Below are 22,994 nucleotides of genomic sequence, written 5' to 3'. Positions count from 1 at the left end.
CAATCAGAGCTGGGGGAGGAGCTCAGCCCACAGCCAGGCAGCAGCCTGGTCCCTGTGGCCCTGGCTGGACCCACGGATGAGCACACAGTGGGGCCTCAACAGGTGACCGCCGCCATGCAGAAGGCCCGGCCAAGAGCCAGGCTGCACTCAGAGAGCCACGGGCCAGCCCTCAACTGCGTGCCTGGCACATCAGCCCCTGCAGGGCTGCCCGGCTTCAGGGCCAAGCAGGCAGCGGGGAGGGTGCTCCCCAAGGATGTGCCAGTGCCCTGCAGCCCTGATGGCATGTCCATCCACCCAGGCTCACGGCCCACACAAGTCTGGCCCACAACGGGAACCTCCACCACCATCGGGCTTCTCAGCTCCACCGGACCCTCATCCAGCTCCAAAAGCACCCCTGCCAGCCCCACTCAGACACCCCTCCTTCCAGCCACGCTCACATCCTCCAAGCCCACAGCCTCCTCGGGAGGTAAGGAGCCTCCAGATGAGCCCATGGAAAGGGCAGCTGCAGGGGGTCCTAGGTACACCTCTGGGGTGGGTTCAGGGATGGCCCCGCGTCCTGGCTCAGATCTGCCACTAAGCAGATTCTCAGCATAGAATTTCCTATGCTTGGGAGCCAAACTGGGGATTTTTCAGAAAAACTTTTAGCTGGTCACGGCACGGGGCATTCCCTGCTGCTGGCTGCTGTCACTAGAAACCATGTGGGACCTACAGGGCCTCTGCCAGGCAGCCTGCCCCTGCCCGACACCGAGCAGGGCCCCATCTGCTGCCCAGGGACCCTGGAGGGGACAGGACAACAGTCCGCTCAGCTGAGTAAGGGTGGGTGCAGGAGCAGCTGCAGCCCCATGAGCGTGTGGTCACTGCCCCAGCTCTGGCCGCCACAGCCAGGAGTACGGCGGGAAGACCTAACAAAGGCAAGAGGAAGAGCCCCTCCAAGGAGGCTGAGTCCCGGACAGCAGGCCAGGGATCCCAGGAGCAGGGCAGGGGGCTGGGACACAAGCCTTTGAGATGCAGGCCCACAGGAAGGGGATGTTCCGGGCGGCTGTCCTCTGCAGAACCACCTAGACCAATCACGGCCGTCACCCCACAAGCCACATCAGGGCTGCCTCCCACAGCCACACTGAGCTCGACAGCCACAAAACCCACAGTGACCCAGGCCACAACCAGGGCCACGGCATCGACCTCCAGCCCAGCCACAACGTCCACAGCTCAGTCCACAACACGGACCACGGTGACACCACCACCACCAGCCACATCAGGGACAAGCCCCACGCTGCGTAAGTCACGGCGCCATAGGATGCCAACAATCGCGAACGCACCCAGTCCCACCTCCAGCTCACATTTGGTGACTCAGCCGCAAAGGAGACCCCGTATTTCCCAGAGGGCAAGCGGGAAGGCAGCCCAACAGTGCACGCTGGAGCTGGATGCGAGGGAGGGCCGCCCTGCACCCACAGAGGCAGGCCTGGGGAGCAGAGGTACAGGAGGGCAGGGGCCACCACCAGGGCCACAAGGAACCAGAGGGGCATAAAGTAGGGCCTGGGCTCCAGTCACAGGGTGGCAGCTGCGCTGAAGGAGTCAGCACTCAGCTCAGGGCAGGATGCGGAGCAGGTCCAGGTGAGCTGGAGACACTGGGGCAGGCTGGAGTGCCCAGCAGGGACCATGTCACAGGACCAGAGACAGGCAAGAAAAAGGTCACATGGACAAAAGGCCAGCAGAGGTCACGGTAGAGAAACAAGAACAGTAACGATGACAACTTCACCAATTCCCACAGCAAAATCGACGAGTCAGGAACTGCCAGGAACAACGGCCACCCAGACAACAGGCCCACGTCCAACCCCAGAGAGCACCACGGGCCCAACCACCCCACAGCCAGGACAACCCACGAGGCCTACAGCCACAGAGACAACTCAAACAGGAATGACTACTGAATACACAACGCCCCAAACCCCACACATCACACACTCCCCACCAGTGGGGAGTCCCATTGCTTCCACAGGTCCTATGACTGCAACATCCTTCCAGACCACCACTGCCAATTCAACCCCATCACACCCTCACACCACACTTCCCACTCACGTGCCGCCTTTCTCCACCTCCTCAGTGACTCTAAATACTCACACAGTCATCCCTACCCACGCACAGATGTCCACTTCTGCCTCCATCCACTCAATGCCAACAGGCACCATTCCTCCACAAACAACAGTCAAGTCCACAAGGTCCACCCACACAGCCCCACCAATGACGGCAACAACCAGTAGGACCAGCCAAGACAACAGCTCATTCAGTACAGCCAAAACCTCTACATCCCTACACTCACACGCTTCCTCCACACACCATCCTGAAGTCACCCCAACTTCTACCACCAACATTACTCCCAAGTCCACCAGTACAGGCACGGGCACCCCTGTGACCCACACCACCTCGGCCACCAGCAGCAGGACACCCACACCGATCACAACACACTCCCCACCTATAGGGAGCACTTCTGTCTCTTCCACAGGTCCTATGACTGCAACATCCTTCCAGACCACCACTACCTATCCATCCCCATCACACCCTCAGACCACACTTCCCACTCATTTTCCAGCTTTCTCCACCTCCTTGGTGACTCCAAGTACTCACACAGTCATCACCCCTACCCACGCACAGAGGTCCACTTCCTCCTCTATCCACTCAGTGCCAATAGGTACCATTCCTCCACCAACAACGGTCAAGGTCACAGGGTCCACCCACACAGCCCCACCAACAACAGTGACTACCAGCAGGACCAGCCAAGCCCACAGCTCATTCAGCACAACCACAGCCTCTACATCCCTACACTCACATGCTTCTTCCACACACCATCCTGAAATCACCCTAACTTCTACCACCACCATTACTCCCAACCCCACCAGTACAGGCACGGGCACCCCTGTGGCCCACACCACCTTGGTCACCAGCAGCAGGCCACCACCACCTTTCACCACATACTCCCTACCTACAGGGAGTAGTCCCGTCTCTTCCACAGGTCCTATGACTGCCACATCCTTCCAGACCACCACTACCTATCCAACCCCACCACACCCTCAGACCACACTTCCCACTCACGTGCCGCCTTTCTCCACCTCCTTGGTGACTCCAGCTACTCACACAGTCATCACCCCTACCCACGTACATTTGTCTACTTCTGCCTCCATCCACTCAACGCCAACAGGCACCATTCCTCCATCAACAGCGCTCACGACCACAGGGTCCATGCACACAGCCCCATCGATGATGGTGACCACCAGTGTGACCAGCAAAGCCCCGAGCTCATTCAGCACAGCCAAAACCTCCACATCCTTCTACTCACATGCTTCTTCCACACATCATCCTGAAATTACCTCAACTTCAACCACCAACATTACTCCCAAATCCACCAGTGCAAGAACCAGCACCCCTGTGGCCCACACCACCTCGGCCACTATCAGTGAGCAACACACACCCTTCACCACACATTCCCCACATTCAGGGAGTAGTCCTGGCACAACCACAGGTCCTATGACTACAACATCCTTCAAGACCACCACTACCTATCCAACCCCATCACACCCTCAGACCACACTTCACACTCACGTTCCACCTTTCTCTACCTCCTCAGTGAATCTAAGTACTCATACAGTCATCACCCCTACACACTCACAGACGTCCACTTCCACCTCCATCCACTCAACACCAACAGACATCATTCCTTCATCAACAACAGTCAAGGCCACAGGGTCCACACACACAGCCCCACCAATGACAGGGACTACCAGTGGGACCAGCCAAGTCCACAGCTCATTCAGCACAGTCAAAACCTCTACATCCCTACATTCACATGGTTCCTCCACACATCATCCAGAAATTACCCCAACTTCTACCATCACAATTACTCCCAACCCCACTAGTACAGACACTGGAACCCCTGTGGCCCACACCACCTCGGCCACCAGCAGCAGGCCACCACCACCCTTCACCACACACTCCACACCTACAGGGAGCAGTCCCACCACTTCCAAAGGTCCTACGACTACAACATCTCTCAAGACGACCACTACCTATCCAACCCCATCACAACCTCACACCATACTTCCCACTCACATTCCACCTTTCTCCACCTCCTCGGTAACTCCGAGTACTTACACAATCATCACCTCTATCCACCCACAGATGTCCACTTCTGCCTCCATCCACTCAACACCAACAGGTACCATTCCTCCACCGACAATGCTCACAACCACAGGATCCATGCACACAGCCCCACCGATGACAGTGACCACCAGTGGGACCAGCCAAGTCCACAGCTCATTCAGCACAGCCAAAACCTCCACATCCCTCCTCTCACATGCTTCCTCCACACATCATCCAGGATTCACCCCAACTTCTACCACCACCATTACTCCCAACGCCACTAGTACAGGCACCAGAACCCCTGTGGCCCACACCACCTCAGCCAGCAGCAGCAGGCCGCCACTACCCTTCACCACACGCTCCCCACCTACGGGGAGCACTGCTGTCTCTTCCATAGGTCCCATGACGGCAACATCCTTCAAGACCACCACTACCTATCCAACCCCATCACACCCTCAGACCACAATTCCCACTCACATTCCATCTTTCTCCACCTCCTTGGTGAACCCAAGTACTCACCCAGTCATCATCCCTACCCATGCACAGATGTCCACTTTCACCTATATGCACTCAATGCCAACAGGCACCATTCCTCCACAAACAACGGTCAAGGCCACAGGGTCCACCCACACGGCCCCACCAATGACGGCAACAACCAGTAGGACCACCCAAGCCCAAAGCTCCTTCAGCACAGCCAAAACGTCTACATCCCTACACTCACATGCTTCCTCCACACATCATCCAGAAATCACCCCAACTTCTACCATCACAATTACTCCCAAGTCCACCAGTGTAGCCACCGGCACCCCTGTGACCCACACCACCTCAGCCACCAGCAGCAGGCTGCCACCACCGGTCACAACACACTTCCCACCTACAGGGAGTAGTCCCCTGTTTTCCACAGGTCCTATGACTCCAACATCCTTCAAGACCACCACTACCTATCCAACCCCATCACACCCTCAAACCACACTTCCCACTCATGTTCCACCTTTCTCCACCTCCTTGGTGACTCCAAGCACTCACACAGTCATCACCCCTACCCACGCACAGATGTCCACTTCTGCCTCCATCCACTCAATGTCCACAGGCACCATTGTACCACCGACAACAGTCAGTGCCACAGGGTCCACCCACACAGCCCCACCGATGACGGGGACCACCAGTGGGACCAGCCAAGCCCACAGCTCATTCAGCACAGCCACAACTTCTACATCCCTATACTCACATGCTTCCTCCACACACCATCCAGAAATCACCCCAACTTCTACCACCACAAATAATCCCAAGTCCACCAGTACTGGCACCGGCACCCCTGTGACCCGCACCAGCTCGGTCACCAGCAGCAGGCCACCCACACCCTTTACCACACAATCCTCACCTACAGGGAGCACTCCCATCACTTCCACAGGTCCTATGACTACAACATCCTTCCAGACCACCACTACCTATCCAACCCCATCACATCCTCAGACCACACTTCCCACTCATGTTCCACCTTCATCCACCTCGTCAGTGACTCCAAGTACTCACACAGTCATAACTCTTACCCATCCACAGATATCCACTTCTGCCTCAATCCACTCAACGCCAACAGGCACCATTCCTCCACTGACAACGCACATGGCCACAGGGTCCACACGCACAGCCCCACCAATGACGGGGACCACCATTCAGACCAGCCAAGCCCACAGCTCATTCAGCACAGCCAAAACCTCTACATCCCTCCACTCACATGCTTCCTCCACACACCATCCTGAAACCACACCAAACTCTACCACCATTATTCCCAAGTCCACTAGTGCGGGAACCAGCACCCCTGTGGCCTACACCACGTTGACCACCATCAGTGAGCCACACACACCCTTCACCACACATTCACCTTCAGGGAGCAGACCCAGCTCTTCCACAGGTCCTATGACTACAATATCCTTCAAGACTACCACTACCTATCCAACCCCATCACAACCTCACACCACACTTCCCACTCACGTTCCACCTTTCTCCACTTCCTCGGTGACTTCAAGTACTCACAAGGTCATCACCTCAACCCATGCACAGATGTCCACTTCCACCTCCATCCACTCAACACCAATAGGCACCATTCCTTCATCAACAACGGTCAAGGCAACAGGGTCCACACACACAGCCCCACCAATGACAGGGACCACCAGTGTGACCAGCCAAGCCCACAGCTCATTTAGCACAACCAAAACCTCTACATCCCTACACTCACACACTTCCTCCACACACCATCCTGAAATTATCCCAACTACTACCACCACGATTACTCCCAACCCCACCAGTACAGGCACCGGAACCCCTGTGGCCCACACCACCTCGACCACCAGCAACAGGCCACCACCACCCTTCACCACACATTCCCCACCTACAGGGAGCACTCCCATCACTTCCACAGGTCCTACAACTGTAACATCCTTCAAGACCACCACTACCTATCCAACCCCATCACACCCTCAGACCACACTTCCCACTCAAGTTCCACCTTTCTCCACCTCCTCAGTGACTCCAAGTACTCACACAATCATCATCCCTACCCACACAGAGATGTCCACTTCTGCCTATATCCACTCAACGCCAACAGGCACCATTCATCCACAGACAACAGTCAAGGCTACAGGGTCCACCCACACAGCCCCACCAATGACAGCAACAACCAGTAGGACCAGCCAAGCCCACAGTTCATTCAGCACAGCCAAAACCTCTACATCCCTCCACTCACACCTTTCCTCCACACACCATCCAGAAATCACTCCAACTTCTACCACCACAAATACTCCCAAGTCCACCAGTACAGGCACCAGCACCACTGTGACCCACGCCACCTCGGCCACCAGCAGCAGGACACCCACACCCATCACCACACACTCCCCACCTACAGGGAGCACTCCCATCTCTTCCACAGGTCCTATGACTGCAACATCCTTCCAGACCACCACTATCTATCCAACCCCATCACACCCTCAGACCACACTTCCCACTCACGTTCCACCTTTTTCCACCTCCTCGGTGACTCCAGGTACTCACACAGTCATCACGCCTACCCATACACAGATGTTCACTTCCTCCTCCATCCACTCAACGCCAACAGGCACCATTCCTCCACCAACAACGGTCAGTGACACAGGGTCCACGCCCACAACCCCACCAATGACGGGAACCACCATTCGGACGAGCCAAGCTCACAGCTCATTCAGCACAGTCAAAACCTCTACATCCCTTCACTCACATGTTTCTCCCACACACCATCCTGAAATCACCCTAACTTCTACCACCACCATTAATTACAATCCCACCAGTACAGAAACCGGCACCACTGTGGTCCACAGCCCCTTGACCACCAGCAGCGGGCCACCCAAACCCTTCACCACACATTCCCCACCTACGGGGAGCATTCCCATCTCTTCCACAGGTCCTGTGACTACAACATCCTTCAAGACTACCACTACCTATTCAACCACTTCACACCCTCAGACCACACTTCCCACTCACATTCCACCTTCGTCCACCTCATTGGTGAGCCCAAGCACTCACACAGTCATCACCTCTACCCATGCACAGGTGTCCACTTCCACCTTCATCCACCCATCACCAACAGGCACTATTCCTCCACTAACAACATTCAGGACTACAGGATCCACGCACAAAACTCCGCCAAGGACAGTGACCATCAGTGTCACCAGCCAAGCCCACAGCTCCGTCAGCACAGCGAAAACCTCTACATCCTTGTACTCACAACCTTCCTCCACACACCAACCAGAAATCACCCCAACTTCTACCACCACCATTACTCCCAAACAAACCAGTACAGGAACCGGCACCCCTGTGGCCCACATCACCTGGGCCACCAGCAGCAGGCTACCCACAGGCTTCACCACACACACCCCACCTACAGGGAGCAGTAACATCTCTTCCACAGGTCCTTTGACTGCAACATCCTTCCAGACCACCACTACCTATCCAACACCATCACAACCTCACACCACACTTCCCACTCACATTCCACCTTTCTCCACCTCCTCAGTGACTCCAAGTACTCACACAGTCATCACCACAACCCACGCACAGGTGTCCACTTCTGCCTACATCCACTCCACAGCAACAGGCACCATTCCTCCACCTACAACGGTCAAGGCCACAGGCACAGTGTCCACTCACACAGCACCCCCAATGACAGCAACCACAAGCGGCACCAGCCAAACCCCGAGCTCATTCAGCACAGCCAAAACCTCTACATCCCTACATTCACACACTTCTTCCACACACCATCCTGAAGTCACCCCAACTTCTACGACCATCACCCTCACCCCCACCAGTACAGGAACCAGCACCCCCGTGGCCCACACCACCTCGGCCACCAGCAGCAGGCTACCCACAACCTTCACCACACACTCCCCACCTACAGAGAGCAGTCCCATCTCTTCCACGGGGCCTATCACTGCTACATCCTTCCAGACCACCACTACCTATCCAACCCCATCACACCCTCAGACCACACTTCCCACTCAAGTTCCACCTTTCTTCACTTCCTTGGTGACTCCAACTACTCACACTGTCATCACTCCTACCCACATACAGATGTCCACATCCTCCTCCATCCACTCAGTGCCGATAGGCACCATTCCCCCATCGACAACGGTCAAGGTCACAGGGTCCGCCCACACAGCCCCACCAATGACAGCCACCACCAGTGGGACCAGCCAAGTCCTGAGCTCATTCAGCACAACCAAAACCTCTACATCCCTACATTCACACACCTCCTCCACACACCATCCTCAAGTCACCCCAACTTCTACCACCATCACCCCCAAACCCACCAGTACAGGAACCAGCACCCCCGTGGCCCACACCACCTCGGCCACCAGCAGCAGGCTACCCACAACCTTCACCACACACTCCCCACCTACAGAGAGCAGTCCCGTCTCTTCCACAGGTCCTATCACTGCTACATCCTTCCAGACCACCACTACCTATCCAACCCCATCACACCCTCAGACCACACTTCCCACTCACGTTCCACCTTTCTCCACTTCCTTGGTGACTCCAACTACTCACACTGTCATCACTCCTACCCACGTACAGATGTCCACTTCCTCCTCCATCCACTCAGTGCCGATAGGCACCATTCCTTCATCGACAACGGTCAAGGTCACAGGGTCCACCCACACAGCCCCACCAACGACAGCAAACACCAGTGGGACCAGCCAAGTCCTGAGCTCATTCAGCACAACCAAAACCTCTACATCCCTACATTCACACACTTCCTCCACACACCATCCTCAAGTCACCCCAACTTCTACCACCATCACCCCCAATCCCACCAGTACAGGAACCGGCACCCCTGTGCCCCACACCACCTCAGCCACCAGCAGCAAGCCACCTACACCCTTCACCTCACACTCCCCACCTACAGGGAGCAGTCCCATCTCCTCCACAGGTCCTATGACTGCAACATCCTTCAAGATCACCACTACCTCTCCAACCCCATCACACCCTCAGACCACAATTCCCACTCACGTACCACCTTTCTCCACCTCCTTGGTGACTCCAACTACTCACACAGTCATCACCCCTACCCATGCACAGAGGTCAACTTCTACCTCCATCCACTCTACGCCAACAGGCACCATTCCTCCACCAACAACAGTCAAGGCTACAGGGTCCACCCACACAGCCCTACCAATGACGGTGGCCACTAGTGGGACCAGCCAAGTCCCAAGTTCATTCAGCACAGCCAAAACCCCTACATCCCTACATTCACACACTTCTTCCACACACCATCCTCAAGTCACCCCAACTTCTACCACCATCACCCCCAATCCCACCAGTACAGGAACCGGCACCCCTGTGCCCCACACCACCTCAGCCACCAGCAGCAAGCCACCTACACCCTTCACCTCACACTCCCCACCTACAGGGAGCAGTCCCATCTCCTCCACAGGTCCTATGACTGCAACATCCTTCAAGACCACCACTACCTATCCAACCCCATCACACCCTCAGACCACACTTCCCACTCACGTTCCACCTCTCTCCACCTCCTTGGTGACTCCAAGTACTCAAACAGTCATCACCCCTACCCACGCACAGGTGTTCACTTCCTCCTCCATCCCCTCAGGGCCAACAGGCACCATTCCTCCAGTGACAACAGTCAAGGCCACAGCATCCATGCTCACAGCCCCACTGACAGCTACCACCAGTGGGACCAGCCGAGCCCTGAACTCATTCAGCACAGCCAAAACCTCTACATCTCTACATTCACAAACTTCTTCCACACACCATTCTGAAGTCACCCCAACTTCTACCACCATCACCCCCAAACCCACCACTACAGGAACCGGCACGCCTGTAGCCCACATCACCTCGGCCACCAGCAGCAGGCTACCCACACACTTCACCACACACTCCCCACCTACAGAGAGCACTCCTGTCTCTTCCACAGGTCCTATGACTGCAACATCCTTCAAGATCACCACTACCTCTCCAACCCCATCACACCCTCAGACCACAATTCCCACTCACGTACCACCTTTCTCCACTTCCTTGGTGACTCCAACTACTCACACAGTCATCACCCCTACCCATGCACAGAGGTCAACTTCTACCTCCATCCACTCTATGCCAACAGGCACCATTCCTCCACCAACAACGGTCAAGGCTACAGGGTCCACCCACACAGCCCTACCAATGACGGTGGCCACTAGTGGGACCAGCCAAGTCCCAAGTTCATTCAGCACAGCCAAAACCCCTACACCCCTACATTCACACACTTCTTCCACACACCATCCTGAAGTCACCCCAACTTCTACCACCATCACCCCCAACCCCACCAGTACAGGAACCAGCACCCCCGTGGCCCACACCACCTCGGCCACCAGCAGCAGGCTACCCACAACCTTCACCACACACTCCCCACCTACAGAGAGCAGTCCCGTCTCTTCCACAGGTCCTATCACTGCTACATCCTTCCAGACCACCATTACCTATCCAACCCCATCACACCCTCAGACCACACTTCCCACTCACGTTCCACCTTTCTCCACCTCCTTGGTTACTCCAACTACTCACACTGTCATCACCCTTACCCACGCACAGAGGTCCACTTCCTCCTCCATCCACTCAGTGCCGATAGGCACCATTCCTCCACCGACAACGGTCAAGGTCACAGGGTCCACCCACACAGCCCCACCAATGACAGCAACCACCAGTGGGAATAGCCAAGCCCACAGCTCATTCAGCACAGTCAAAACCTCTACACTCCTACATTCACACACCTCCTCCACACACCATCCTCAAGTCACCCCAACTTCTACCACCATCACCCCCAATCCCACCAGTACAGGAACCGGCACCCCTGTGCCCCACACCACCTCAGCCACCAGCAGCAAGCCACCTACACCCTTCACCACACACTCCCCACCTACAGAGAGCACTCCCGTCTCTTCCACAGGTCCTATGACTGCAACATCCTTCCAGACCACCACTACCTATCCAACCCCATCACACCCTCAGACCACAGTTCCCACTCACGTTCCACCTTTCTCCACCTCCTTGATGACTCCAAGTACTCACACAGTCATCACCCCTACTCACGCACAGGTGTTCACTTCCTCCTCCATCCCCTCAGGGCCAACAGGCACCATTCCTCCAGTGACAACAGTCAAGGCCACAGCATCCACGCACACAGCCCCACCAAAGACAGCTACCACCAGTGGGACCAGCCAAGCCCCGAACTCATTCAGCACAACCAAAGCCTCTACATCCCTACATTCACAAACTTCTTCCACACACCATTCTGAAGTCACCCCAACTTCTACCACCATCACCCCCAAACCCACAACTACAGGATCCGGCACCCCTGTGGCCCACACCACCTCGGCCACCAGCAGCAGGCTACCCACACCCTTCACCACACACTCCCCACCTACAGAGAGCACTCCCGTCTCTTCCACAGGTCCTATGACTGCAACATCCTTCAAGACCACCACTACCTATCCATCCCCATCACAGCCTCAGACCACACTTCCCACTCACGTTCCACCTTTCTCCACTTCCTTGGTGACTCCAACTACTCACACTGTCATCACTCCTACCCACGCACAGATGTCCTCTTCTACCTCCATCCACTCAGTGCCAATAGGCACCATTCCTCCACCGACAACGGTCAAGGTCACAGGGTCCACCCACACAGCCCCACCAATGACAGCAACCACCAGTGGGAATAGCCAAGCCCACAGCTCATTCAGCACAGCCAAAACCTCTACACCCCTACATTCACACACTTCCTCCACACACCATCCTGAAGTCACCCTAACTTCTACCATCATCACCCCCAATCCCACCAGTACAGGAACTGGCACCCCTGTGGCCCACACCACCTTGGTCACCAGCAGCGAGCCACCTACACCCTTCACCACACACTCCTCACCTACAGAGAGCACTCCCGTCTCCTCCACAGGTACAATGACTGCAACATCGTTCAAGACCACCATTACCTATCCAACCCGATCACACCCTCAGACCACACTTCCCACTCATGGTCCACCTTTCTCCACCTCCTTGGTGACTCCAACTATTCACACAGTCATCACCCCTACCCACGCACAGATGTCCACTTCTACCTCCATCCACTCAACGCCAACTGGCACCATTCCTCCATCGACAATGGTCAAAGCTACAGGGTCCACTCACACAGCCCCACCAATGACAGCGACCACCAGTGGGACCAGCCAAGCACACAGCTCATTTAGCACAGCCAAAACCTCTACACCCCTACATTCACACACTTCCTCCACACACCATCCTGAAGTCACCCCAACTTCTACCACCATCACCCCCACCCCCACCAGTACAAGAACCGGCACCCCGGTGGCCCACACCACCTCGGCCACCAGCAGCAGGCTACCCACACCCTTCACCACACACTCCCCACAAACAGAGAGCAGTCCTGTCTCTTCCACAGGTCCTATCACTGCAACATCCTTCCAGACCACCACTACCTATCCAACCCCATCACACCCTCAGACCACACTTCCCACTCACGTTCCACCTTTCTCCACCTCCTTGGTGACTCCAACTACTCACACAGTCATCACACCTACCCAAACACAGATGTCCACTTCTGCTTCCATCCATTCAATGCCAACAGCCACCATTTCTCCACCAACAACAGTCAAGGCCACAGCGTCCACCCACACAGCCCCACCAATTACGGCAACCACCAGTGGGACCAGCCAAGCCCTGAGCTCATTCAGCACAGCCAAAACCTCTACATCCCTACATTCACACACTTCTTCCATACACCATCCTGAAGTCACCCCAACTTCTACCACCATCACCTCCAATCCCACCAGTACAGGAACCGGCACCCCTGTGGCCCATACCACCTTGGCCACCCGCAGCGAGCCACCTACACCCTTCACCACACACTCCCCACCTAGAGAGAGCAGTCCCGTCTCTTCCACAGGTCCTATGACTGCAACATCATTCAGGACCACCATTACCTATCCAACCCTATCACCCCCTCAGACCACACTTCCCACTCATGGTCCACCTTTCTCCACCTCCTTGGTGACTCCAACTACTCACACAATCATCACCCCTACGCACGGGCAGATATCCACTTCCTCCTCCATCCACTCAGTGCCAATAGGCACCACTCCTCCACCGACAACAGTCAGGGTCACAGGGTCCACCCACACAGCCCCACCAATGACGACAACCACCAACAGGAACAGCCAAGCCCACAGTTCATTCAGCACAGCCAAAACCTCTACACCCCTACATTCACACACTTCTTCCACACACCATCCTGAAGTCACCCCAACTTCTACCACCATCACCCCCAACCCCACCAGTACAGGAACCAGCACCCCCGTGGCCCACACCACCTCGGCCACCAGCAGCAGGCTACCCACACCCTTCACCACACACTCCCCACCTACGGGGAGCAGTCCTGTCTCTTCCACAGGTCCTATCACTGCAACATCCTTCCAGACCACCACTACCTATCCAACACCATCACACCCTCAGACCACACTTCCCACTCACGTTCCACCTTTCTCCACCTCCTTGGTGACTCCAACTACTCACACAGTCATCACACCTACCCAAACACAGATGTCCACTTCTGCCTCCATCCATTCAATGCCAACAGGCACCATTTCTCCACCGACAACAGTCGAGGCCACAGGGTCCACCCACACAGCCCCACCAATGACGGCCACCACCAGTGGGACCAGCCAAGCCCTGAGCTCATTCAGCACAGCCAAAACCTCTACATCCCTACATTCACACTCTTCCTCCACACACCATCCTGAAGTCACCCCAACTTCTACCACCATCACCCCCAACCCCACAACTACAGGAACTGGCACCCCTGTGGCCCACACCACCTTGGCCACCAGCAGCAGGCTACCCACACCCTTCACCACACACTCCCCACCTACGGGGAGCAATCCCGTCTCTTCCACAGGTCCTATCACTGCAACATCCTTCCAGACCACCACTACCTATCCAACACCATCACACCCTCAGACCACACTTCCCACTCACGTTCCACCTTTCTCCACCTCCTTGGTGACTCCAACTACTCACACAGTCATCACACCTACCCAAACACAGATGTCCACTTCTGCCTCCATCCATTCAATGCCAACAGGCACCATTTCTCCACCGACAACAGTCGAGGCCACAGGGTCCACCCACACAGCCCCACCAATGACGGCCACCACCAGTGGGACCAGCCAAGCCCTGAGCTCATTCAGCACAGCCAAAACCTCTACATCCCTACATTCACACTCTTCCTCCACACACCATCCTGAAGTCACCCCAACTTCTACCACCATCACCCCCAACCCCACAACTACAGGAACCGGCACCCCTGTGGCCCACACCACCTTGGCCACCAGCAGCAGGCTACCCACACCCTTCACCACACACTCCCCACCTACGGGGAGCAATCCCGTCTCTTCCACAGGTCCTATCACTGCTACATCCTTCCAGACCACCACTACCTATCCAACCCCATCACAGCCTCAGACCACACTTCCCACTCACGTTCCACCTTTCTCCACCTCCTTGGTGACTCCAACTAATCACATAGTCATCACTCCTACCCACCTGCAGATGTCCACTTTCTCCTCCATCCCTTCAATGCCAACAGGCACCATTTCTCCATCGGCAACGGTCAAGGCCACAGGGTCCACCCACACAGCCCCACCAATGACAGTGACTACCAGCGGGACCAGCCAAGCCCACAGCTCACTCAGCACAACCACAGCCTCTTCTTCCTTCTTATCTTCCTCCTCGTGGTGGCCCCAGAACTCTAGCTCAAGGCCACCGTCACCACCTTCTGCCACCACACAACTCCCCGACTTGAGTTCTGCAACCACTCCTGTTTCTACAACTACTCAGCTGTCCTCCTCATTTTCTCCCACTCCTTCTGCCCAGTCTTCTGTTTCTTCTCATGTACCCTCCTCCCACTCCTTTCCCCAGACTTCGTCTTCAGCTGGTACATCTTTCTCTGTCGTGTCCGCCCCCGTGCACTCCACTACCCTGAGCTCGAGCTCGCACTCGTTCTTCACTCATCCCACGACTGCATCAGGGTCTGTATCTCCTCTTTTTCCTTCTTCTCCAGCTGCCTCTACCACCATTAGGGCCTCTCTCCCCCACACTATCTCCTCTCCTTTCACCCTCTCTGCTCTACTCCCCATATCCACTCTTACTGTGTCTCCCACCCCATCCAGTCACCCAGCCTCCAGCACCACTGCATTTCCGTCCACGCCCAGGACCACGGCCAGCACCCACACCGCCCCTGCCTTCTCCTCTCAGTCCACCACCTCACGGTCCACTTCTCTCACCACCCGAGTTCCCACGTCAGGCTTTGTGTCACTCACCTGGGGGGTGACGGGTATCCCCAGCTCTCCAGTCACCAACCTTACCACCAGGCACCCTGGTCCCACCTCACTGCCTACCACGCAGTTCCTGACCAGCTCCCTCACTGCACATGGAAGCGCCCCTGCTTCTGCCCCGGTATCTTCTCTCGGGACACCTACGCCCACCTCACCTGGTAAGTGGCATCTCTGTGGCCCTCCTACTGGCCTCACCTCTGTGCTCGTGACTCCCAGGCAGCCACTGCCTCAGTTTACCCCTCATGGTCCTATGATCCCAGGACCACATGCCTGTTCCCCACCTTCCCTATACACCTGACGGGTTTTCCCCTCTCCTCTCTTGGGCACCCCTATGCCAACGCTTTCTTGGCCAAGCAAGTGCCCGGCCTCCCCGTTGGCCCTTCCCCAGCTAACCTTGACCTTTCCCTGCACTGGCTCACTCATGCCCCGGTCACTGCTGCACTCCTGGCCTCCCCTCCGTGATACCTGCCAAAAGCCTTCCCCGGCTGCCCCTTTGGGTGCTCAGAGGATATCAGGGCTGGCCGGACCCCAGGGTTCAAGCAGCACAGCCCTTCCTCCAAGTGCAGAGAGAGACATAAAAGTCCGGCACAGAAGGACCTGTTGAAGGTGAAGCTGGACGTGGCAACCAGGGCGCCTGCTCCGTGGTACTCATGCCAATTCTCTGGGCCACGGCTCTTCCCAGCCTCCACTTGGTCTCATGCCTATGAGCGAGTCCACTGCTCCCCAGGCCATGGGACGCCTGGAGACAGAACATGCCTCAGGCCTCGTCCACGTCCACCTAACCTCACGTTCCAGGGATGTCCCTCCCTTCCCTCCTGGGTGTTCCTCTCACAGCAACCACCCAGGACTGGGTCCCTCACATGCATCGACCTCCACCAGGTGGCAACGCCACGGCTGGCTTCGTGGTCTCTCACGTGGGTAGCAGCTCGTTGCTGCAGGCTGAGGGAATCTCGGTTTGGGTCCCTCCCTGAGACCAGGACTTGGGTACAAGCTGTAACCAGGGAGGTGACCCCAAAAAGCAGAGGTGAGGGAGCAGGAACCATCTGGGAGGGGAGGTCAGCTAGGGACGGCAGGGCCTGTGGAGGCACACATAGTCCTGCCCCCTCCTGGAGAAAGCTCTCTGCAGCGGACAGGTAGGTTCCAGGCGACTTGTCTTCTCTGTGGCCAGGAAATGAAGCTGGGCACAGCCAGGGGAGGGCACACAGGCAGCAGAGTCCAGCCTTTACCCCAGGACTCCTTTCCACTTTTAAACCCACGCTCCGCAGTGGCGGTTTCTAATGCTGATGCTGCCACTGCCTGCATCAGTCTACCCTGCTCCGTGCTGCCTGCCACGTGCCCAGGCCTCTCACTGAGGCTGGCTGTCTGGGCCTTCCACACGGGTCCCCACCCCGCCCCTTCCAGGAGCCCAGACCACGGGGCCTGCTCCACTTCCCTCCTCCCCAGCTGGGGCACATGGAGCTCCCACGACACCATCTGTCCCCCTCTCTGGCGTCACTGACACGGTGTCCTCGGCCCCCCTGCAGGTCCTGGGTCCGGCCAACCAGAGATACCCATGCCCACAGGTCGGTGTTGAGGCCTGGGGTGGGGCATCAGGGAAGCTGGGGCCCAGGGGTGGCTCACACAGGCCCAGGGCTCAGCCCACAGGTCGGTGTCGAGGCCTGGGGTGGGGCATCAGGAAAGCTGGGGCCCAGGGGTGGCTCACACAGGCCCAGGGCTCAGTATCTGCTGAGCCCACTGAGAAAATTCTCTACCTTGATGGACTCCAGCAGAGCGACTTTGAGGGGAAAAAACAAACTAGGATGCTGCTGGCCTTTGCCTTTGGGTATGGCTGAGGTCTGAGCTCTGTGGGGCTCCACAAGGGAAGACCACACCTTGGGCAGGAGAGTCCAGAGACAGGTGGGGACCCCGTTCTCTAGCCAGGGCTTCCCTCCCTCTTCGCTCCATGTCCACCCTGAGCGCTGCTGACCGTCCACTCCCAGGGGTCTGCAGCGTGCAGGAGCGGCAGGAGGAGATCACGTTCAAGGGGTGCATGGCGAACGTGACAGTAACCCGCTGTGAGGGCACCTGCATTTCTGCCGCCAGGTGAGTCCATAGGCGGGAGGCCTGCCCCATGTCCAGCAAGGTGCTCACAACCCCACCTCAGAGAGGTGCCAGGGAAAGTTTGGGCTCCCCACCCAGGTGCCTGCTGCCCCGCCAGGTTAGCCACTCTGCGCTCCATCTGCCCAACACTGGCCTTGGGCCCCTGTGAGCCAGGAGCTCAGCGGGGAGGTCCAGGCCTCTGTGGAGCAGCTGCCCTGGGGAGGGAGGGGCCTTATGCCCTGCAGCAGCCATGACCCTGCTCTGTCTTGGCTTCTCGACAGTTTCAACACCATCACCCAGCAGATGGACGCCCACTGCGGCTGCTGCCGCCCCCTCCACTCCCATGAGCAGCAGCTGGAGCTGCCCTGCCCAGACCCCAGCGCGCCTGGCCAGTGGCTCGTACTCACCCTGCAGGTGTTCAGCCGCTGCGAGTGCAGCTCTGTGGCCTGTGGAGACTAGCAGGGTCGCTGCCTGCTCTCCTGGGGCTGAAGGACTGCAGATGACGGACAGGACAAACACCCACCGGCCCCCTTCCCACTTGTGCCAGCAGCTGCTTTCCTGGTCACCAGGCCTGGCCCCCAAGTGCCCCCGGCCGTGGCTCACCTGGGGCACCAGTGGGAGAGGGGCTGCCAAGCAGAGGCCCAGACCACCACACCCCTGCAGACCCTGAGCCAGCAGAGAGGGACTGAGGCAGGCAGTGGCCACGGACCCTCCCAGGCACACAGGGCACTCCCGACCACCTGTCTGCCATCCAACACCTCCCAGCCCTTGAACTTGGCCCCAGCCCTGCTGGGCCCAGAACCCTGCAGATGAGGCCAGAGCAGACGCTGGACCAGACCCGTCAGGACCTGTGCTGAGATGGGGGCAAGAGGCCCAGGCAGCCACCAACACAGAGAAGAGGAGCTCCCCAGAGTCAGGGAGGGCACAGGGTGGCAGCAAGGGCAGGGCAGCCACCCCCGCTCCCAGCCAGGCAGAAGGCCCCCGGCAGCACCACACCTGTCCCCAGCAGCTTGACCTCGGGAGAGGGCGTCACCCGGCCAGAGACTCCAAATAAACTGGTTCTTGTCAAGGCACAGAGGCTGGTCCCCGAGCACTTGAGCACTGCTTTTGCCTCTCCCCAGTCCCTTAGACATTAGGCACCCGACCCACACCTGCACCCTGTGGGCCCCTGGGATCTGAGGTTGGGCGGGGCTGCCCCCAGGAGGGTCCGGGCTGGGAAAAGAAGCTGCCTCTGGCCTTGGCCCCCTGCCCTCCCTCCACCAGGACTGTCCCATATCTGGCGAAGCCCACTGTCCTCCAGGGGCCACCCCCATCTGCCCGAGAGCCCCTTCTGTAGTCAGATCAACAGGAGGATCCCCCACGGAGCCTCCTCATAGCCACGTGGTTTGGCAGGCCCGTTCCCCAGGAAGGAGCCCTGGGCTGCACCCCAACACACTGTACCGCGGGGAGCCCTGAGGCCAGGCTGGAGGGGCTCCCGCATGACCTGAGTCCCAAAAAATTCCACCGCACACCCAGAATCAAACTGGCAGAACAAAGGGCAGGTCACTTTCTGATGCCCACTGCCTGTGGGCCCACAGGCCAGGGACCTTGGGGTCTGTGGCTCACACAGCCCTCGGGGAGCTCTGAGGGTTATGTGGGATGCTTTCCCCCCAAAGAAAGTACACGATCTGGGGTGCTGTTCTAGCCTTTATTTTTCTTTGACGAGGAGTGCCACACTGAGGGCCCCTCTGCAGCCACACAGGGAAGCGGTGCCTCGGGGAGCGGACTTTCCTCTGATGGCGGGAGGGGTCAAGGGACGCAGGAGATCCACGGCAGCACACGCAGCCGGCAGGCGCAGCACACGGGCAGAGCACTCACTGCCCAGCAGCTGGAACACACGAATGAGGGCCACACCACCCAGCTGCAGCACAAGCCCAGCGTGGTGCGTCACGACACCTGGCACCACCAGACCCAGAATGGCCAGCGCGAGAGGCGCACGCCACCGACATGGCTATCCTGTGATCAAAGTCCGACACGCTGGAAGGAGAGCCACAGACATCGTGGGCTGCACACACTGCAGGGGAGCTGTGGAGACCTGATGGGTCCGTGAGCCCCTGCAGCTGCCCCAGGGACCCGCAGAGCAGGTGGCTGAGGGCCAGGCTCAAGCACATGTGGCCACCCACCCTCCCTGCCTCCACAGCATGTCAGGAAGCCGGAACCCGTGCTGGGTGTGTTTAGGACAAACAAGGCCACCGTCCTGGGGACAGAGCACAGGGCCCCAGCCTTGGCTCCTAGGCCAGCCCCACTCTCTCGCCTCTCAGGTGTCAGACGTGCAGCCTGGGTGCTGAGTCTGGACGACAGGTGAGACACAAGCCGCAGGTGGCACACAGCGTGTGGCCAATGGCCCCTTCACTTCCTGACCACACGGAGGCTTCCCTCCTCCACAGCCCCTCCAGGGACGACTGGATGGGGCCAGCGGAAGGACTCAAGCCTGCACCGTGGCCTGGGGACACCCACTCTTTTTTTTTTTTTTGAGACGGAGTCTCGCTCTGTCGCCCAGGCTGGAGTGCAGTGGCCGGATCTCAGCTCACTGGAACACCCACTCTTGACAGGAGAGAGATAAGCACACCTGAGTCTGCGCCACCAGCCCACGCTTTACCCTGGAGTCCTGGGGGCCCTGCAGGGCCGGAAGGACGCTCCTTGCCTGGCTGCACATCTAAGGCCTTGGGGACTGCAGGAGCATAACAGACACCCTCCACAAACAGGAGCTGGGAAAACAATTACATCCAGCCAGGACACGTGGTTTTGCCAGAAGTCATTACAAATACAAATGCTTCTAAAGTCTAGATTAAAATCCTGCCTGGGAAAACTGTCCAGCTGGGACTGCAGCAAAACCAGGGGTAGCCGTGCTCCCCCCAAGGGCCCAGGACGATGCCAGGTGTGTAGCCACCAGAACGGCCACACACCAAGGCTCAGCCCACGCCACATGTAGCGGCACTGCTGCTCCCAGAGGCTCCGAGGCGGGGAGGGCGGCAGCACGGGCCATCTCAGTGACACTCCCACAAACGCCACGTTCACGCCAACTTCTAATTTCCCTTTAATTTGTAGATTTAACCACAGAACTATCTTGATTTTTATAAAAACTGATCCCAAGATCCACCTTCTGCCGAGGCTGCCGCAGTCCAGGCTGAGCTTTTCTTCCTGAGCCACACACGTGTGTTCCTGTCCAGCCCAAAGGGGAGAGGTCTGGGGCAGCGGGGGTGCTCATCACAGGATGGCCACGAAGACAAACGGCACAGACGAAGACAACGCGAGACACACGAGCCTGGTCCTCCATCCTCAAGACTAAAACTGCGCTGACAGCAATTCACATAATCTCTGAGAAACGGCTTCCTTACTCGTCCGCAGCGTGAGCCGGTACATCTGAAACAGAGAGCACAGCGGGTCAGCGGGCATGCCAAGGCTCACACAGCCCTCGGGTCCAGGACCCGCCATGCAGAACCCTGTGGGCCACGCCCAGGGACCACTCTCTGGAGGCACCCACAGCTCGGCAGAGGCCTGAGCACCACACACACTGTCAGCATGAAAACTGAGGGCTGGCATGGGAGCGCCTGGTGCCTCGTACGTAGCTGGCGGGAGTGTGAAGTGGCACGGCTTCTTGTAGCGCTAACCACACACAGGCCCCGGGCGGCAGCAGCAGCATTCCTGGGTGCCGCCCGAGTGAAACAGAGACAGGTGTCCATCGACAGAATGGGACGTGGCAAGAAGGAACAACGCAGTGACAGAGAGGAACAGCTGGGAGAGCCACCGCCCAGGGCCAGGCTGCTCTGTGGCGGGACGATGCTCCAGGTGGCCAGCTGTGGGGAGGCTGGGACGCTACCATGTATTGCCAGGGTGGTGGTTAAACGGGCACACAACATCTGTCAAAACTGACCGAACTGCACTAAAGAGCTACACACCTCACCATGTACATTGTGCCAGAATAAAAAGCAACTCAAGTGTGTTCAGCCATTTCCTGAGGGCCTGACCTGGGCTTGCAGGTTCGGCTCCAGGCGTAGCAGGCATCCGATCTGGGTGGTTTTTGTGTGGATGATTCCAGCTCCCACGAAATTCGCAGGATTAGGATCAACTTCTTCAAGAAGTGCAGAACCAAATCCAATGATCTGTCCAAAGAAACAGGAGAATGATGATCCTGGAGCTGGGTCACAGGCAGCACGTCCCCCATGGCCATCCCTCCAGACCCTGGTGCTGGGTCGCGGGCAGCGTGTCCCCGGGGCCATCCCTCCAGACCCTGGTGCTGGGTCGCGGGCAGCGTGTACCCGGGGCCGTCCCTCCAGACCCTGGTGCTGGGTCGTGGGCAACGGCTCTCCAGACCCTGGCGCTGGGTCGCGGGCAGCGCGTCCCCCGGGGCTGTCCCTCCAGACCCTGGCACTGGGTCGCGAGCAATGTCCCTCCAGACCCTGGTGCTGGGTTGCGGTCAGCGCATCCCCCGGGGCCATCCCTCCAGACCCTGGCGCTGGGTCGTGGGCAGTGCATCCCCCGGGGCCGTCCCTCCAGACCCTGGCACTGGGTCGCGGGCAACGTCCCTCCAGACCCTGGTGCTGGGTTGTGGTCAGCGCATCCCCCAGGGCCGTCCCTCCAGACCCTGGCACTGGGTCGCGGGCAACGGCTCTCCAGACCCTGGCGCTGGGTTGCGGGCAGCGTGTCCCCCAGGGCCGTCCCTCCAGACCCTGGCACTGGGTCGCGGGCAGCACATCCCCCAGGGCCATCCCTCCAGACCCTGGCACTGGGTCGCAGGCAGTGTGTCCCCCCGGGCCGTCCCTTCAGACCCTGGCGCTGGGTCGCGGGCAGTGTGTCCCCCCGGGGCCGTCCCTC

General features: G+C 58.2%; 2 protein-coding genes across 4 annotated transcripts in view; one reads left to right on the top strand and one right to left on the bottom strand.

Moving 5' to 3' along the window:
* The window catches only part of MUC6 (mucin 6, oligomeric mucus/gel-forming), a 34,609-nt gene extending 16,010 nt beyond the window's left edge, over window positions 1-18,599 (top strand). The window contains exons 29-38 of the mRNA XM_030917732.1: window positions 8-466; window positions 1,053-1,274; window positions 1,769-1,993; window positions 9,083-9,233; window positions 9,738-10,239; window positions 13,261-13,513; window positions 13,853-14,838; window positions 15,343-16,219; window positions 18,041-18,143; window positions 18,422-18,599. Of these exons, the coding sequence (XP_030773592.1) occupies window positions 8-466; window positions 1,053-1,274; window positions 1,769-1,993; window positions 9,083-9,233; window positions 9,738-10,239; window positions 13,261-13,513; window positions 13,853-14,838; window positions 15,343-16,219; window positions 18,041-18,143; window positions 18,422-18,599 (3,956 nt within the window). The remainder of the gene's footprint in view (window positions 1-7; window positions 467-1,052; window positions 1,275-1,768; window positions 1,994-9,082; window positions 9,234-9,737; window positions 10,240-13,260; window positions 13,514-13,852; window positions 14,839-15,342; window positions 16,220-18,040; window positions 18,144-18,421) is intronic.
* Window positions 18,600-19,813: 1,214 nt separating this feature from the next.
* AP2A2 (adaptor related protein complex 2 subunit alpha 2) overlaps window positions 19,814-22,994 on the bottom strand; it is an 89,037-nt gene continuing 85,856 nt past the window's right edge. For all 3 annotated transcript variants that reach the window (XR_004053555.1, XM_030917637.1, XM_030917638.1), the window contains 2 exons: window positions 22,148-22,282; window positions 19,814-21,542 (listed from right to left, as the gene is read on the bottom strand). Coding sequence is in view for 2 of the 3 variants with exons in the window: in XM_030917637.1 (XP_030773497.1) it covers window positions 21,465-21,542; window positions 22,148-22,282 (213 nt within the window). In the remaining variant the exon portion in view is untranslated. The remainder of the gene's footprint in view (window positions 21,543-22,147; window positions 22,283-22,994) is intronic.

The sequence above is a fragment of the Rhinopithecus roxellana genome, chromosome 15 (assembly GCF_007565055.1).
Source record: "Rhinopithecus roxellana isolate Shanxi Qingling chromosome 15, ASM756505v1, whole genome shotgun sequence".
NCBI lineage: Eukaryota > Metazoa > Chordata > Mammalia > Primates > Cercopithecidae > Rhinopithecus > Rhinopithecus roxellana.
Note: the sequence above shows the minus strand (reverse complement) of the source record. Positions and strands in the feature narration are given on the sequence as shown.